Source organism: Crinia signifera, chromosome 5 (assembly GCF_055691185.1).
Source record: "Crinia signifera chromosome 5, ASM5569118v1, whole genome shotgun sequence".
NCBI lineage: Eukaryota > Metazoa > Chordata > Amphibia > Anura > Myobatrachidae > Crinia > Crinia signifera.
Window position 1 is genome coordinate 81043093 of NC_139221.1, and position 18455 is coordinate 81061547.

Here is an 18455-nt window from a genome sequence, read left to right on the forward strand (position 1 = left end):
TAAACCAGGCATGTCCAATGTTGGCCCTCCAGATGTTGTGAAACTACACATCCCAGCATGCTTTGCAATAGTTTTAGCATTCTCTAATAGCAAAACTGTGGCAAAGCATGCTGGGATGTGTAGTTTCACAACATCTGGAGGGTCAACGTTGGACATGCCTGCAGTAAACCATTAAAAGTTTTTGAAGTGCGCTGGGGAACTGGGTCAGTTGTGTGTCTACTCCGCCCCACTCACTGTTACATCCGCTATCCTGCGCTTTCTCCTCTCCACCCCCCTAGCTCCTACCTGGTATACAGCACAGGAAGCACAATGTTCTTACTACTGCACATTCTTGCTATTACTGCCTACTAGAATACCTGGGCATATACATGTTATTCCTATCTCTTGACCTATTCTCTCTATCCCACTTAACACCCACAAAACAATGTCTCCTCGCTTCCTTTGTGTATAGCACCAACCATAATATATCTTAACCACAGTATATTGCTTCACAAATTATGTTATTTGTCCATTACCTTCCCTGTTACTCTTGCCACAGTACGTGCCTCCATCCCTGTCTCTTCTATCCACATCTTCCTCCTCACCTGGCTCATGTTCCTGGTTGTCAGAGGCTTCTCTACCAAACTCATACCCTACCTTATAATCACACTCTTTTTCCATCCATCCTTTCTGTATCTTGCTATGCTTAATATACCTGCAATCCTGACAACCTTATCATCGGTCATTTCCCTGCACCCTGAAATTCCTGATCTGTCTGAAATAAACTGGCCAACATTTACAATGAATTCATCTCTAATTTACTCAGTCTCCATGTCTTTTATTTATTTTTTTTTTAAACCTCACCGCTCCCACAATTCTTATTCGTCAGTCCCTCTAACCCTTATCCTAGATCAGGAGTTCTTAAACTCTGTCCTCAGGACCCCACAAAGTTTTCAGATCTGGTAAGCCCATGTGCTGCTTTAGCTAAATGTATGGCCGCCTTGTTCTATTGGCTTTTCCAAAAAAATTTCTCTCCTATCCACTGTAATGGATTGAATAAGTGGATAGGAGAGAAATTAACCATGTTCAATTTTACCCCCACTTGTGATGGGTGCCGGACGGGGTCCTGACAGGCATTCACCCGACGTCGGGATCCCGACTGTCAAAACACCAACAGCCGGGTTCCCAACGGCCGTCGGGTATTTTCCCTTGTGGGGGGCCATGATCCCCATAGAGGGAGAATAGAACAGGTGGCTCGCTACGTGCCCGCAAGGGGCTTTGTTGCGCTCGCCATGCTGTCTGGGTCCGGCCAGTCGGGATAATGACTGTCGGGATCCCGAACGCCGGTCCCCTATACCACACCCCTTGTGATAATGAGGTTTGTAAAACGTGCACTGGGCACAGGAGTTGGTTAACATTGGTGTACATCATCTGCTTACTGCTAGTCAGGGATAGTGGAACAGAGAAGATAAAATGGAGTTTGCCCTAATTTGACACCTGTATCTTCTGAATGCTAGACCAGAATGTGATAACAATTTGCCATAATGGGGAATTCCATTGTGGGCAAAGGGTGTGAATTTCCGGTGCCTCTGTGTTTAAATGCTGGCTATTGGACCAAATTTCACACCCCTCGTCTAACCATCTGAAAACTGAATTTGAACAATATTGATTTGTACCCTATAAGGCAATGAGCAGTTATATGTGAGTTTGGGTCTTCTGTAAAGTGTGGTTGTTGGTGCACTGATTTGGTCGGGCGGATCTCATCTGTGGTGGAATTACTGCCTTAATGTTAGACCTATAAACTCCTTAAGAATAGTTTCTTAAGCACAAGCATTCTGAATACTGTTGTACATATAACTGCTTATACAACACGTTGCCCATCCAAATATAATATGAAGTGGGAGTTGTGATATGAACCTGTATCAAATGTTCTAAAAAGAAAGTTTTTTTTCTCTCTCTTTCTGGTGTACCAATTGCTTGCATCACCAACATTTCAATGAAAGAGTAATTGTCATCAGGATATAATTATTCTTTCATTGAAAATTTGATGATGCAAGCAATTGGTGCACGGTAGCGTATGATGATTATTTATGCCGTGGAGTGTGGATTGTAGTGAGAACCAGGCACAGTTTGACTAAAATGGAGGGTTATGGTATAAAACATCTACAGTTTCAAGATCCACCAGCATATGGCGGACAGTCACAAGGTCGACAGGGTTTAAAGGTCAACATGCATTTTTAATGTTTTAAGGGTGTCTATTAACATAGACAGTGTCTACCAACCTAAGTGTACCACTGCGCTTGGCACACTATTTTATTCTTCCTCCATGCCCTAGTGGATGGTAGGGCATGAAATATCGCCTGTTGGCACATGTCGGCTGAACATTTAGTAAAAAAAAAAAAGGTACTTGTTTCCCAGCACGGCGCCCACGATTTTCATTGTATTGATCGGGTCGGAAAAATCGCATCGCATGCCAACCAAATCGCATGCGATGCGATCGACGCGATTTTTACATTGGTATCAATGTAAAATGGTCCATGAGACCCAATTTTACATTGATTTCAATGTAAAAAGCCCCAACCCCCCCCCCCTTTTTTTAATAGCAAACCCCCCCCTGATGGGTGAAAAGGCCCTCCATTGTTAACGCCACCCCACTATTGACACCAACCCGAAGCGTGGCGAGCGCAGCGGTACGCGTCCACCGACCTTTTCAGGGGATGCGCATAACTTCACAGGTATACGCATCCATTCGCCATGCTTCGGGCTCGCTGCGCTCGCCACACTATATAAAATCAACTCCACGCCGACGTGGATAGTGGGGGTATGAAAAGGTCGGAGGATGCGTACCGCCGCCCCTCGTGAGATCGCTGCGCTCGCCGCGCTTCGGGTTGTCATCAATAGTGGGGTGGCGTTAACCATACTTTATAACCATTATACAATGAGAAATTGGCCATATTGGCCCATTTCCCATTGTTCCCTATGTAAAATCGGGTTGATCGCATCGTGGCCCATCAACCCGATTTTAACTTTAAAAATCATTTAACATTATTCTCTATGGGAAAATCGCGTTGATCGCGTCGCAGCCCATTATAATGGGCCGCGATGGACCTGATCAACGCGATTTTCTCTTTTACCGGCAAATACACTGGTGATTGACAGAAAATCGGGTCCATTGCGTCGATCGCATGCCTTAAGTACCTTAAACTTAAAGCGTGCGATCAACCAGACGGGCGCCGTGCTAGGAAACAAGTACCAAAAAAAAAACCATGTCAACCATTAGTGGTCGATCATATGACTGTCTATCATCAGTGATGGTAAAATGGAGTGCTAGTTTCCATAAACTTGTACTTCTGAAAAGACTTCCCTCTCCCCCGAGACCCATCTAGCAGCATCTAACCCCCGTTTCCTTAACACAGCTTCCTCTACAAAAAAAACAGACACCCCCTAATTAAATTACCTTTGTTTTAATATCAGTTTTATATAGTTATACAGCACCACTGTGGAGAGATTTGTTCACCAGGGGGCACCAGCCAGGATTTTCTGTGTGATGTCACATGCTGGGCAGTGTGGAGGAGCAGAGCCAATGCACTGGTGTGCATCAATGAGCATCCCAGTTTGAACTGGCACTTTGACTCCATCCTGCAAACCACCCAACATTACAGGGCCTATCCCAGCTGCCCCTGTGAAGAGCAAAGCGCTCAGCGGTGGTGCAGGTTGGGATTGCTGTACCGCAATGACAAGCAGCTCAGCCAGTTGGTCCAATTGTCATTGCACTACAGTTTTGGGCAAAGGGCCAGTCAGGATCATTTTGCGGGCCACATATTACCCACCCCTACTACAGCAGCACAAAGGTGGCCATTACAGGGCATTTTAATTTTAAGTCCCAGCATTTTGGATTGAAAAATGCTCAATCCCAGGATTGAGTTAGTCAACGTAAGGACAAATTGCTCCCCCTCCCTCCCATCTCATGTATAGAATTATTTAGACAAAATAGAAATATATCGAATAAAATACAATATAAAACAAGTGCACTTAAAGTATTATATACCAAAATATTTAAAAACTGAACATTTTTTAGAGGAAACAATTATACTAAGGGCGGTATTCATTCCTGAGTCACGACTGTCAGGCTGGTCCGACAGTTGTGACCCGATCCAGTTCTCCACTCGCTCAACTGCATCTCGGAAGGCAGTATTCAATGTCAGTGGCATGGCCGCAAGAAACGATGTGGATCATTGAGATCCAGCCGTGAGCTCGCCCATTTTGGCCCCTTAGTGTTGGAGTCCCGCTTGTTCCTATATTGAAAAAGAATAGTCCCCCAAGGATCAGTTAAAGATGAAAGGTGATGGTATGATAGTCCGGTACTTATGTATTATCTGGGCTGCTGATTTTTTGATTGTATGCCTTAACTTAAGGCATACAATCAGATGCGATATTGCATCGCATACGATGACCCGATTTTTCCATAGGATTCAATGTTAAAATGGACCGAGTCCATTTTAACGTGGAATTCAATGGGAAAAAGGGGTCCTTTTCATACCCCTACTATCCAAGTGGGCATGGAGTTGGATATAAACCTGTAGCGAGCCACGAGCCCGAAGCGTGGCGAGCGAACGGTATTCTGTGTCCCCTCGCGGGGCTCGCCACGCTTCGGGCTCGGTGGCTCGCCACAGGTTTATACCCAACTCCATGCCCACTTGGATAGTAGGGGTATGAAAAGGACCCCTTTTTCCCATTGAATTCCATGTTAAAATGGACTCAGTCCATTTTAACATTGAATCCTATGGAAAAATCGGGTCCATCGCATCGCATGCGATATAGTCGGATGCGATGCGATAGACCCGGTTTCAAAATCGGCAGCCCAGTTAGTACATAAGTACCGATAGTCCATATACCTGACTGGATAGAAGTGCCTCTGGAGGATGTTAAGTTCCAATGCTAGGAAGGCAACCTCACGATCTTGTGGATCAGCAATTCAAGATTTTGCACGTGGTGGTATCTCAAATCTCTGTGTTGCAATATATGTGATGGCTGAAACAAACACTGGGTGACAGTTTGGGAGCGGATTCAATGTGGGAAATCCATCCAAATTCCTCTCGAGTCCAATATATAAAAAAGTATCAATATTTTTTTGTTTCGTGTCATCTAACAGCTTTTTGAAAGGTGTACACTCACTGCCTGGTCTGGGTTTTTATAAACATTAAACAGGAAGTGCATTTTACATCATTAGTCAGTTACCCAATTGATCCATTAAATTAGTGTGTATATTACATCAGATCAGTGTAAACATGTATTCATTATCAATATATAGACCTAATATTTATATTTTCGACTAAATATGTACCTTAAAACAATAAATAATATTCTCTCTTATTTTAAAGGTACATATTTAGAATATATATATATATATATATATATATATATATATATATATATATACACACACACACACACACACACACACACAATGTGGAGAATCTAACATTTAAAGCGATAGAACATGTTACCCTAGATGAACGTGGTGGGGACATTCTGAAAAAAATAAGTAAAAGAAACATTCTGGATTTTCACATTAGGAACAAGGTCCCCCCGGGGTTTGAATGAAGGTTGCGATATCACCCCCTTTCTGTGAGTGATCGATGTATGTGTGTCATGATCTCTTCGTTTGGTGGATAATGGTGAGCGCTGCTCTGTCCTCCGGACTAACAAGAGATTTTGACCCTGCATTAGGCTCACAGTGGTGATGTCGATTGACAGCATTTATAAATATGTATATAATAACAACTGATGATGAATTACTGTCTCTTTAAATGCTGATTTTTCAGATGCTGCTTTACGCAGAACATATTCTTTTCATATGCTGCTGCTTTCAGAGTATATTTTCTTTTGTTTAGAATATTCCTTAGAAGTGTTTCTCATAATATTGTATTTGCTGTCTCTTTAAAAATGCTGCTAGTCTCTAGAATGCCCTCTTATTTTAGACTATACTGTGAAGTTTTAGTATAAATCATTAGATAATGAAATGGTATCACGTTTGCGCTATGAAGCCGCATACTGTATAGTTGAATAGATATTTATGTTAACGCATGTTATTTGTTACAGGTTGAGACCAGGCACCAGACTCATGCTGAGCATAAATAATTTTTTTTATTTTTATAGACTTTTGGTATTTTTATACTGGTGTAATAATACATTTGACAGAGATTTATGGGATGCATGTAATTCTGTTGCCGGGCGTCAGCCTGCATGTTATATTATTGTAAATTTGTCTGATGTATTATTGTAAAATGGATGGCTATATGAGTGTAAGTGCTTGCCGCTGCCTTTAATAACGCCGATTGATCTTTAATTGATGGCACCTGTGAAGAAACAGAGGTATATAAACCCGATACTTACCTGGGCTAACCACACCCCCCTGGCGAAGACCATAGTCGAAACGCGTTGAGTGTGGCTTATTCCTGCTGACGTGGTGACATCCATCTTCCGCTGGTTCCCGGTCGTCTGTGTGTGAGGCTCCGGCGTCTTGGTCTATGATCCGGTGGTCTGCGGCTGAGCGGCAGTGCTCCGTATACATTGGTCGGAAGGGTCTGTGTGTATATATATATATATATATATATATTGAATTCACGTTCACAGGCTAATCCTGGAATTGGAAGCTCCAAACTCAGGATTCATGTTCTGGCAATTTTATGGCCAAATCCTTGCATCCCACTGATCCTGTGATCGGCCACAATATGTGGCACTGATTGAGCTGCTAAAGAACTTCCTGCACTGCCTCTTTTGTATAAACATCTAGTTTGCCGGAGCGGAGGAGTGACCCTTCGCCCACTCCAATGATCTCCTGTTTAGCCGGATGCCTGGCAGCCGCCGCAACAGAGCTGTCCCTGTTGTAGTAGTGGTGTAATAACACCTGCAGCCGCCAGTGCCACTGAACATGCTTACATGGCCCTAAACATCAACTAGCTCTCTCAAAGATAGCAGCAGCAATAATGGTTGGCCGCAGAACTCACATCGGCAGATGAAAATTCAGTATCAGTGTACATACAGTAGCATTCACTTCAATCATATATCTACCCTCTAGTGCTCATGGCACCATAAAACTGTTCAGATTTAAGAATATCAATGCATAAGCACGTGACTTACGTAATTTAACCATCTGGGCTCAAGTATGAATGTGAAACATAGGCGCTTATTCTGGTTCACTCGCAAAGGCAAATTCCTTCTCAAATGGACAAAACCATGTGCACTGCCGGTGGGGCAGATGTAACATGTACAGAGACAGTTAGATTTGGGCGAGTTACTTTGTTTCTGTGCAGGGAAAATACGGACTGCTTTATATATATATCACTTTGAGATAAAACTCCACCCAGATCTAACTCTCTCTGCTCCACCTACAGTGCACATGCTTTTGTCCATTTGAGAAGGAATTAGCTTTACGAGTGAACCAGAATAAGGAACATAGCCTTTTAGAATGGCTTAAGGACTAGTTTCAGTAAATCCCATCTTAAAAATATGTACGTAGCAGGGGCACCAGAAAGGTTTTAAGGGAGGGGGAAATGCAATATCCTCTCTCTACTTCTTTTTTTATTTTAGATCTTTATGATGAATACAATTAGTAAAAAATTTAATAAAATAAGAAAACAGAAACCAGTGGCCCCACATGGAAGAAACAAAAAAAAAAAACACACAACTTGGTTTATGGTAATTGGACCCAAGGGAGATGGATCTGAGGAGAGGAATGTGGTGCCACACACTGGTCAGAGCTAGGTGCTGAAGAAAGTAGGACCACAGAGGCTGGCGATAAAGTATATTATGTCTGTCCTTACATTGCCCATGTTGACCTTCCAGATGCAGCAGATACACTGTGCCCTTCAACCCAGTATATTGACTGGCGCCTTTCAAAATGTTTTAGGGGTGTAAATGAAGGATGCCGGACGTGGTACCGACAGTCATTTACCTGACGTCAGGATCCCGACTGTTAAAACACAGACAGATGGGTTCCCGACGAGCACCGGCTATTCTCCCTCGTGGGGGTCCACGACCTTTGTTGTGCTCGCCATGCTGTCTGAGTTCGGCCAGTCAGGATCCAGACGTTGGGCTAAATCCTATACCACACCCTAATCGAAAAGCTCTCTTGCACACCTTTGCAAATAATACACCATTAGTAACTAGCCCATACTTGGACTATATATGCATTACTTGAACTCTGGTGCCGGTATTTTAAAGTCAGGCTTCTAAAAATTCTTTAGCATCTTAAAATAACTACAGTGGCTCAATGTCCACTTGCACAAAGTGATTACACCAGTATTTCAGTAAATAACTTTAATACCATCAAAAATAGGTAAATTAAATGATAAAATTAACCAATCTGCACACAAATAAGACAGCATGAGGTAGACTGACTAGTGAAGCCAAATTCACCATGTTTTTGGTCAAAGTATCTTTTTAAGCAGCATATTAGCTCCCATTACTCAAAAGAACCAATTGTATAAGTTACAACATAATAGGTATTGATATGATCACATTTCAACTTACATTCAGTATCGGCATTTTCCATGGTCTAGGCAAGGTTAGCATAATGTCAGTCATAATAATAAAAAAATAAAAGTAGACATAACAGCACATTTCTGCTTTCTTTGGTGGCAGGTACAAGGAGGGGACATTTTGAATGCCATCTTAGCATGCCACACGAGTTGCGCAAGCTAGACGGGTTTCCACACCTGTTAATTAAGTAATTTAGTGCAAATTGAAAAACAACAGCAGAAGGAAAAAAAAAAGGTAATTCTGCCACTAGAAGGAGCAATAGTATGAAATAGAGAGCTGCAGACATCACAATATACTTGTCACAATACAGATACAGGTTACATATCATGGTTTATTCTTGGTCACTCTTAGTCCGTCCAGCGCAAGATCCTCCTAGAGTAAGCCCGTCTCGAAATGGATTCCTTCACAGACACTTAGTAACTCCTCCTTTTTGAACAGTCTGGGAAAAGGCAAATTAAGGAGTGCGCCACAGTAATCAATAAAAAAAAAAGTTGTCAAAGACATTAATTTAAAAATGTGCAACACAAAACAATGCAGTGTATTATACACAAGTATGCAAACACTTTTCTAATATATTAAATATTTTGTTCTAATTTGTAAACAATTAATTTTTAATATTTGAACACTTCTGCAGATGGTAATTTTTTTTAAATTTTTCCATAAAGTGTTACTTGCAGGTTAGAATGGTATTTAGGCACAGCGATCTTTGGTTAGGTCTTTCATATTTATACTTTACAAGAGTAAAAGGGTATGTATCACTAAGTTAATAGATAAACATGGGATGATGAAAAAGCAGGGGTACAATGGGGTTGACAACTCATTAAAATATCGCATGGCTACTCCGCGCCAAAAACAAACAAACCGGTGTCCCCCTTATCACAAGAGATGCTCTTTAGATTCCCTTTACTACATTCAATCCCATTAAACCAATGATTAATGAAGGTGGTTAAATAGTTGTCAAAACACTAGTGCATGATTTATAAATTCAGACTTACAGCATCAAATTCGTTCATATCATTTAAAATACTGCAAGGTTACGGTTTTTGAGTCATGGGTATAATGCTTGACCGCAATACAGTATGCGATGGGAGTAAGCTCATTGAGCAAAGGGAAGTTGGAGGTAACATAACCCATGGGCCTAGGAACTTTAAGAACAGATCCCCCCACCCCCCAAGTCCTATTTTGTATTAGGATGGTACATTCCAACAGACGGTAGATTACCAATGATTGGATAGAAAGAAGTTCATGCTTCACCATTATCACTGGCTTTCATGAAACGAACTAAAAAATAATATTTACAATTGCTGAAGGAGGCACTGCTACCACTTGTGGTGAGGCACAATTTGCTGAGTTTCCTCACAAAACACACGAACAGACCAACACTGACACTGGAAGAGATTGCTCCGCTATCCAACATTTGGTAATTGTTAAGCCCTGAGAAGCAGTCTGCAAAAGAACAGGTACCTTGAACTAGTATGTCCATGACAATAAATGTTATGTTTAAGGAGACATTCAAAGCCAGCTAAGGAAACCGCTGTGTAATTTCCATTGGTCCAGAAGAGACATAACATGTTTTTCCATAAACCGTATAAAAATGATGTCCACATGGCATCGTAGAAAGGAAAGTTCCCGACTGTTTGGAATGATCACAATGTCACAATCTTGGCACTTCATTAAAACAAAATCCACAACTTCCCAAAAGCTCAAACATGGCGCCCAGTAAGGAAATAGAGGGGTTTGTCATCACTACTATTTGCAGTCTGAAATTCATCTCGCAGTCGGAACTGCCATTCATCCTCCAGCTCCAATCGCACAATCGTCTGCCGGAGGGAACTTCTGTCCTGACAAATAACGCAAAGCGTGGCACCTTTAAAGGAAAAGGAATATGAGGGGTTCAGTGGAGCCGGCTAGTCACAAAATCTAAACAACCTATAGGCCGGTTTCTCACACTCCGGCTCCTGCCGGACGGTGAAATCCCGCACGGCCAGGAAGCCGTGCCGCACACACTAGTTTATCATGGAAGGGATGGCCACAGCCCGGCAGCCGTCCCTTCCAGTGGCGGGATACGGCTGCAGCCGTGCGGCCGGGCCGTGGCCGTCCCGTGTGAATGGACACAATAGTGTCCATTCACAACTAATGTGTGCGGCACGGCTCCCTGGCCGTGCGGGATTTCACCGTCCAGCAGGAGCCGGAGTGTGTGAAACCGGCCATAGGAAGAACATCTCTGTGCACTGAGTTTTCTGTCCCATGCTGGAATTAAATGGACGCCACACTTACCTTTAAGGAACTTGAACTTTTTTAGAATTCCTGCGCAGACAAACGAGTCACACAAATAGAGCAAGAGTCCACTGAAGGCCACGCCCTCACAGTTCACATTCACAGAGTGTGGCCTGGAGCTCACGTAGCACAGAGTAACCTGCAGCCGGACACATCAAATATACATTATATTAATACTGTATGTACAAGGTTTCAAAACAGTCTTCTGGCAATGTAATAGGCATATTTTTAGGGTATATTAAAATCAGAAATTGAGCTCAACATAATAGGAACAGGGCACATTAAGGGCACCAGGAGCAGGTACAATTTATTTATTAACAGATTCTTATATAGCGCACACATATTCTGCAGCGCTTACAGAGGTACAATGGATAAAAGAACCACCATCATTAGCTACTTTATGTATTTATCAAGTCATCCCATATTACCTCACTTCCTAGGTTCAAATAGCAGTCTATAGCCAGTAACGGGTTCCTCTGATTGTTAATAGCCTTCGGGAACAGCTTTTGAGAGCTGTGCTGGAGGAACTTCTCAAGCAGGAACTGTGCTGGGGCTGCCAGGAGGGTCTGCTCGCTGTCTGGGGCACAGACATACTGCAGAGGGGAAATAGGACCAGCGCTTTCTGTTACCTGTATAAAGACATAACCAGGTGATGCATATAGAGACATCAGACTTCCTAGAACTTTGTCGTGCGATCAGGGCTGCCAAGATAAAGCAATAGAGAGGTGAGTATTTCAGGGATAGAGATGAACGGATGGAATGAAGCTTGTATCACCGCAGTGCTGGGGCACAGGCCCTACACACAGGGCGACATTCAGGTATTATCTGAGCGGATGTACTAAAATCACTCAGAAAATGCATGTAAATCGTTCTGTGTGTGTGTAGACCACACAGTGATTTTACTACACTGCCCTGCTGGTCTGAATTCGGCAGTGATTAATAGCCTGCACGCAGGTTATTAATCAGTCGGGGCTAGTGTTCTCAATGGAGAAAACTGACCCGGACACCTGGCTCTGCAGCGCTGTGTGCCGAGAGAGCGGTGTGAAATCTGTTTTATGTATACCTGGTTTATAACTGTATACATCATAAGGTAATAGCACTCCACACTTACCACAATTTTGGGCTTAATGACAAAGTCCTTGTGCCCTCCCACATGAATATGCTTCTTCATAAGGCTAAAGTTGTTGAAGCAGCAGATCAGAAGCCCACCACTGTTCACGCGAAGGTTAAAGTCTATATCTTCACAGAAGTACCTGAAATAAAGGCAAGAATCACACATCCAATGCAAAAACACTTGTACATTTGACATTCCCGCGGCGGGGGGGCAGTTGGAAGCCCCCCCCGCCCCCCCAGTCACCCATGAATAGAGCATGCACACAGCGTGCCCCTGGGAGTGTTGCAAGCACAGGCCACGCCCCCAAAATTTTTGGACACGCAACAGCGTTCCTCCTCAATGTTGGGAGGTATGAAGAGGGAACTAAAATGTCTACATGCTACTGCTACGTGAATTAATTGAATTCTGCTTTTTTTCAAGCCTGGCAAGTGCACCCTCTGTTTCACCATTCCCCCACTACAGAGCAGTAGAAAGAACATCCAACCCTTGTCCATTACTATACCAACCACATCGCTTCCTGTCTACAGATGTTGTTCTCTAAATGCTGAGCTTCAACGCTAACACTTAAGGTGCACACACACTAAATGATAAATGTTAATGATATACAGCAGTGGTGTCAAACTCATGGCCCTCCAGCTGTTGTGGAACTACACGTCCCAGTATGCCCTGCCACAGTTTTAGGAATCCATTATATAAAATCTCTGGCAGGGCATGCTGGGATGTGTAGGTTCACAACAGCTGGAGGGCCATGAGTTTGATGCCACTGATATACAGTATGACCCCCCCACCCCCATATTGCTGCCAGCATCAGCAAATGTGCGCACCCAGCTTTAGAAAGGAGATATGGAAAAGAAAGGGAATGTCATACAAATTACATGCTTAGCACCTGTTCACTGTGGACATTTGGGCAAATATCCCTTATTATTAGCAGCGTGGAATAATCAGACAGAACATGACGTCTGAGTGAAAAAGGACATGCAGAGTAATGCACCAGGTTTTATCCCAATAGAACACTTAAAACATATTTCATAAATAAATAGAACAAAGGAAGGCAAGTGGGTTCTTTAGTAAAAGTTACTCACCTGTTGAGGTCATACTGCACATTCTGGGCAAGGTCTACGTTAAGCAGTATGAAGTCATGAACATGGCACCTAGAGAATGGACACTTAGGGAAGGTAGCATTTAATTTGCTGTTCCACTTCTGTAGCCCCATCATTGCATAATTGGTGATCTTCGGAGTGGCTTCCATGTGTTGTAAAACATACTTGAGGGACACATTCCTACTGCCGGCATCAGTCTCTGTTGATTGGCTACAAACAAAAAGATAAAACATTATTTAAATAGAAACTTTATGCAAGATCCAAGATAATACCTGATGACAAAGCCACCCAACACACCAAGCAAAACCTTCACAGACCAGAGGGATGGTCTAAATCAGGGACAAAATGATGTTAAAAAAAAAGTGACCTGACAGTATATCATATTTAGGGTTATATCTTAGCGAGAGAGATAGAGGTGGTAGTAGAGTAGTAGAATAGAGTCTTCACATATGGATTACATAGGCACCTAAACACAATATCTTGTGATAACCCATTTCCACACTATATACAATAACTAACCTTGATTGATCTGGAACTTTTCTATGTATATTCCATAAAACACAGGAGTCATCCATTATAACAATGAAGGGCCACACACACTGGCGTTTGACTCCGAGCTCCTCCATGCGATTCCGCTCCAGCTCCAAGTTATGATAAGACAGCTCTTTAATAAGGAATCTGGAAGCTCCTGTATTTAGAGAGGCAAAGACCAACAAGAGTTTACATTCTTTTCGCAACACGTCACAAAACAAAGAAAAAAGCTTTTCCATCCAATCAGAGATGCCCTAATACACAGTATAAGGCAGCAGTCACGTACCTGCACCTGCATTGTTAAACATGCTAGGAAGAACTAACATGATGTGGTTTGGCCAGTACTTTCTGTAAAGCGGCATTTCATATTCTTTCACCACCATGATATGTAGGTGGCCAATGCCTTCCATGGCATGAAAGAGGTTCAGTAGACCATGTTCATGGCGGCCGCTTGATGGAGTGAAAATCGGGCTTTTTACCATGTTTGGGTTTTGCTGGTGGGAAGAACACACACATACAATATAGCATTTAGTTTTCTTCATAACAAACAGGTGTCATTTAAGAAGAATGCGGTGGTGTATAAACACTTACTTTATCAGACACCAGGGGGAGCATCATGCTCTCCAGGTACTTGCCCTGCTTACTAAAGACAAAATGATGCTCTTTGGACGTGGGGATGATGAAGTGAAGCTGAACTTCCTCTCCAAGCATGGAGGAGGAAAACGTGAAGGCGTGAATGGTAGACTCGGGTGTCTAAAGAAAACGTAAGTAGAAAGGTTATTAGAGTAGCTGTATTGTCACTTCTATAGTATGTACTTCTGGGGTGAGAAAAGCCAGATAATACAAAACAGAATGAATTGCATGTACAAAGGCTTAAGCCTGCATGAGTTACAGACGTTATTCAGCTTAGCTTGTATAGATGTATGTAACATTGGTGCTAGAGATACCCCAAGACCCATTCTATTCTGTGCAGCATATTCCATTGGGTGTTCCCAAACAGAAGAAAGTAAGCAGCAAATGGAAAGGCTTCACTGCAGTTATAGAGTGTGTTAGAAAGACATCCATACATGCCAGTTATTAGCGGTCATCGGATGGGATGAACGTTTTGGTTATGGATTGAATGTTTGAGCACCTTTAGATAACAAGTCAGTGTGGAAAACAAAGTCTGGTTTTACCTGTATTGCGGAACCAACATCCATGTACTGGTGGCACTGCTCGCAGTGATGGAACGTGTTGTAAGATGCATATTTTGTCAGCATCATAGAAACAGTTTCGCGTTTCCGTGGCTCATTAGATCGCACTCCAAGTAAGTCTGTAGAACAGAAGAAAACTTAAAAGCACCAATAAAAAGCTGCTTTATAGGGCAGGGCTCCTCACTGGAACCATGCTCAATAGCAATGACTAGGAATGTGAGCTACCCTTCATGTTGTAGTAATATCTCATATGAGATCATTAAGCCTCATATACCAAATACGTTTTACATTTTTAAAAATCACATTAAAAACCAGATGTAAATATAAAAATGTAGTTCCTATAATATTTCTTATAAAGTGCAATTATATATACATTTTTTATTTATTTTTTGTAAGTGTGACTAATAATGGCAGAACTGGGTTCCATGCCCATCAATGTGGCAATAGGCTCCTGTTCTACTTGGGTTGGGGGTGGAACGGCGAATTAGCAGCAGCTGCATGAGTTCTACCTTTATTTGCTGGGGAGATTGTACCATAGCTGTTGTACCCAGCATGTATCAATAATGTATTAATAGTGACAGCTCAATCGTGCAACAAATAACGTATGCACCAGAAACACCATGACAGCCAGTCGTTAAACACAAATAATATATTAGTCAAACGTTACAAATCAAACAGTATTTAATGTGATCAATGCGCTAAACACGAAAATCCTTCCAACGGTCAAGAAACAGTAATTTAGGGGTAGATTTATTAAGCTCGGTGAAGTGATAAATTGTCTGTTTTTTATCACCAGCCAATCAGCTCCTACCTGTTATTTTTCAAACCACTTGCACCCTCTATTTAAATATTTGGATAGAGCACCCACTGCATCAAACAACTGCCATACCATTATCCAGCGGCTACTACCCTCGGTAACATTGCACCAGAGGCGCCTTCCCACATTCACTTGCCATGGCTAAGAGATCTTCTGGAGGAACGCCACCTCCTAAGGACCCGGCTTCAATATCCAAATAAAGGGAGGAACTACAATTCCGCAAGGATTCTGGCATCCATACCATATCCGCACAACTTGGACGGACTTCCCCAGTACTGGTGGCTAAGCGAGTGACTATCCAAACAAAGGTCATTGTACCAATTTACTACACCATTGACATTTTAAACATTTTTTATTGATTGATTTTTTTATGTGTATTGTCCTGTCAATAGGTTATCATTTATGTGAAATTAAATTAGTTTCTTAATACCATATATTGTCATACATCTAGCGCAGTTACCCACCTTCCTGTACTTGTTTGTTCATACTTGGGAGTGACTATCCCTTTTTTCAACTCATACCAAAACGCCTTACCCTTTGAGATCTTGATATCAATCCAACGTTTTTCAAACCAAGCCTGTAACTTCACAGTTAGGAGATGATTGGTCGGTGATAAAAACCAGACACTTTATCACTTCACCAAGCTTAATAAATCTGCCCCTGAATTCTGACAGTTATTAAACCTTAACCCCTTCACGACATTTGACGTACATGTACGTCATGGTCGGGAAGTACTTCCCGACATTTGACGTACATGTACGTCATGGATTCTAACTGTCACTGCGTCTATAGACGCGGTGACAGTTAGGAGATGTCTGCTGTCCCTGACAGCAGACATCCCCCCTCGTCGCCCAGGGGGGGCAGGGGTGCCCCCCCCGGTCGGCGATCGCTGTGATTGGCTGTTCAAATCTGAACAGTCAATCACAGCGTTTCCTGTGTTACCGGCGGCTAAGCCGCTCGGTAACACAGAAAACGGTGGTGATCGGTGCAGCACCGATCACCACCGAGCGGCAGCACCCCCCTCCCACCCGCCGGGCACTCACCCGGCAGCAGCAGCAGCTCCAGCGGCTCCACCGCTACGTCCGGAGCGCACGCTGCGCTCCCCTCCTCCCCCCTCCCCCCCGCAGCAGCAGCAGCAGCAGCAGCATCATGCTGCTGCTGGAAAAGTGAAAAATAAAATAAAATAAAAAATAATGTGCAAATGTGTATATATATATATATATATATATATATATATATATATATATATATATATATATATATACATATATATATATATATATATATGTGTGTGTGTGTGTGTGTGTGTGTGTGTGTGTGTGTGTGTGTGCGTATACCGCACCGATCACCAACGATCGCCAGCCCCCCCCCCCTCCCACCCGGCAGCCCCCCTCCCTCCCACCCACCCGGCTGCCGCAGCGCCAGCACCCCTCCCACCCCCCCGCCAGCCGCAGCGCCAGCCCCCCTCCCAAAGCTGGTGACCAAAATGGGGTCACTTGTGGGGGGGTTCCACTGTATTGGTGCTTCGGGGGTCTTGCTAATGCGACATAGCACCCGCCATTCATTCCACCACCAAAAATCACTCCTTCCCTTCTGAGTCCTGCCATGCACCCAACTGGTATTTTTTGGTCACATGTGAGGCATTGCCGTACCCGGGAGAAATTGGGGCACAGATTTTGGGGTGCTTTGTCTCCTTCATTCCTTGTGAAAATTAAAAATTTTGAGCCAGAACTGCATTTTTGTGTAAAAAATTAAATTTTTTTACACAAAAATGCAGATCTGGCTCAAAATTTTTCATTTTCACAAGGAATGAAGGAGACAAAGCACCCCAAAATCTGTGCCCCAATTTCTCCCGGGTACGGCAATGCCTCACATGTGACCAAAAAATACCAGTTGGGTGCATGGCAGGACTCAGAAGGGAAGGAGTGATTTTTGGATTTTGCAGCACAGATTCTGGTTGAATGACCCCCGAAACACCCATACAGTGGAACCCCCCCACAAGTGACCCCATTTTGCAAACTACACCCCTCAGGGAATTCATCTAGGGGTATAGAGTACATTTCAAACCCCCCGGGGTTTCACCAATTTTGATACAACTGAGCTGTGAAAATGAAAAATTATTTTTTTTCATTTTCACTGCCCAGTTGTACCACAATTGGTGAAACCCCTGGGGGTTTGAAATGTACACTATACCCCTAGATGAATTCCCTGAGGGGTGTAGTTTGCAAAATGGGGTCACTTGTGGGGGGGTTCCTAACTTTTAGCATCTTATGGTGCCTAGAAACCTACATGGTGCCTAAAAAATAATCTCATAAAAAGGAGTCTCCAAAATCAAGTAGGTGCTCCTTCTATTATGAAGCCTGTGGTTTGGTCACCATGCACACTAGGGCCACATATAGGATATTTATGAAAACCAAAGAATTGGGGGAATCAATTTTTAGTCACATTTCTCTAGTAAAATGTACTGTGTTCCTTAGAAAAATGTATTAAAATTGAAAATCCGAAAAAAAAATGAAATTTTGAAATTTCACCTACACTTTGTTTTAATTCCTGTGAAACACCTAAAGGGTTAACAAACTTCCAAAATGCTGTTTTGAATACTGTGAGGGGTGCAGTTTTTGAAATGGCATCATTTATGGGGGTGTCTCACATACAAGTCCCTCAAAGTCACATCAGAACTGAACTGGTCCCTAAAAAAATCAGTGTTTGAAATTTTCTTGAAAATTTGAGAATTTGCTAGTCATATTTGAAGCCTCCTAGTGTCCAAAAAAATTAAAAGGAAGTTGAAATAATGATTGCAACATAAAGTAGACATATGGTCTTTGTTAGTTATTAACTATTTTGAGTGGTATGATTATTTGTCTCACAAGCAGAAAATGTGACATTTTGCATATTGCTAA

General features: G+C 42.7%; 1 protein-coding gene across 7 annotated transcripts in view; it reads right to left on the reverse strand.

The window, feature by feature from the left end:
* Positions 1–8286: 8286 nt before the first annotated feature.
* GREB1L (GREB1 like retinoic acid receptor coactivator) overlaps positions 8287–18455 on the reverse strand; it is a 112331-nt gene continuing 102162 nt past the window's right edge. For all 7 annotated transcript variants that reach the window (XM_083187541.1, XM_083187535.1, XM_083187538.1 and 4 more), the window contains 9 exons: positions 14721–14857; positions 14137–14298; positions 13832–14039; positions 13534–13702; positions 12997–13224; positions 11912–12053; positions 11229–11429; positions 10801–10939; positions 8287–10390 (listed from right to left, as the gene is read on the reverse strand). In XM_083187541.1, coding sequence (XP_083043667.1) covers positions 10227–10390; positions 10801–10939; positions 11229–11429; positions 11912–12053; positions 12997–13224; positions 13534–13702; positions 13832–14039; positions 14137–14298; positions 14721–14857 — 1550 coding nt within the window. In that variant the 3' untranslated portion in view covers positions 8287–10226. The remainder of the gene's footprint in view (positions 10391–10800; positions 10940–11228; positions 11430–11911; positions 12054–12996; positions 13225–13533; positions 13703–13831; positions 14040–14136; positions 14299–14720; positions 14858–18455) is intronic.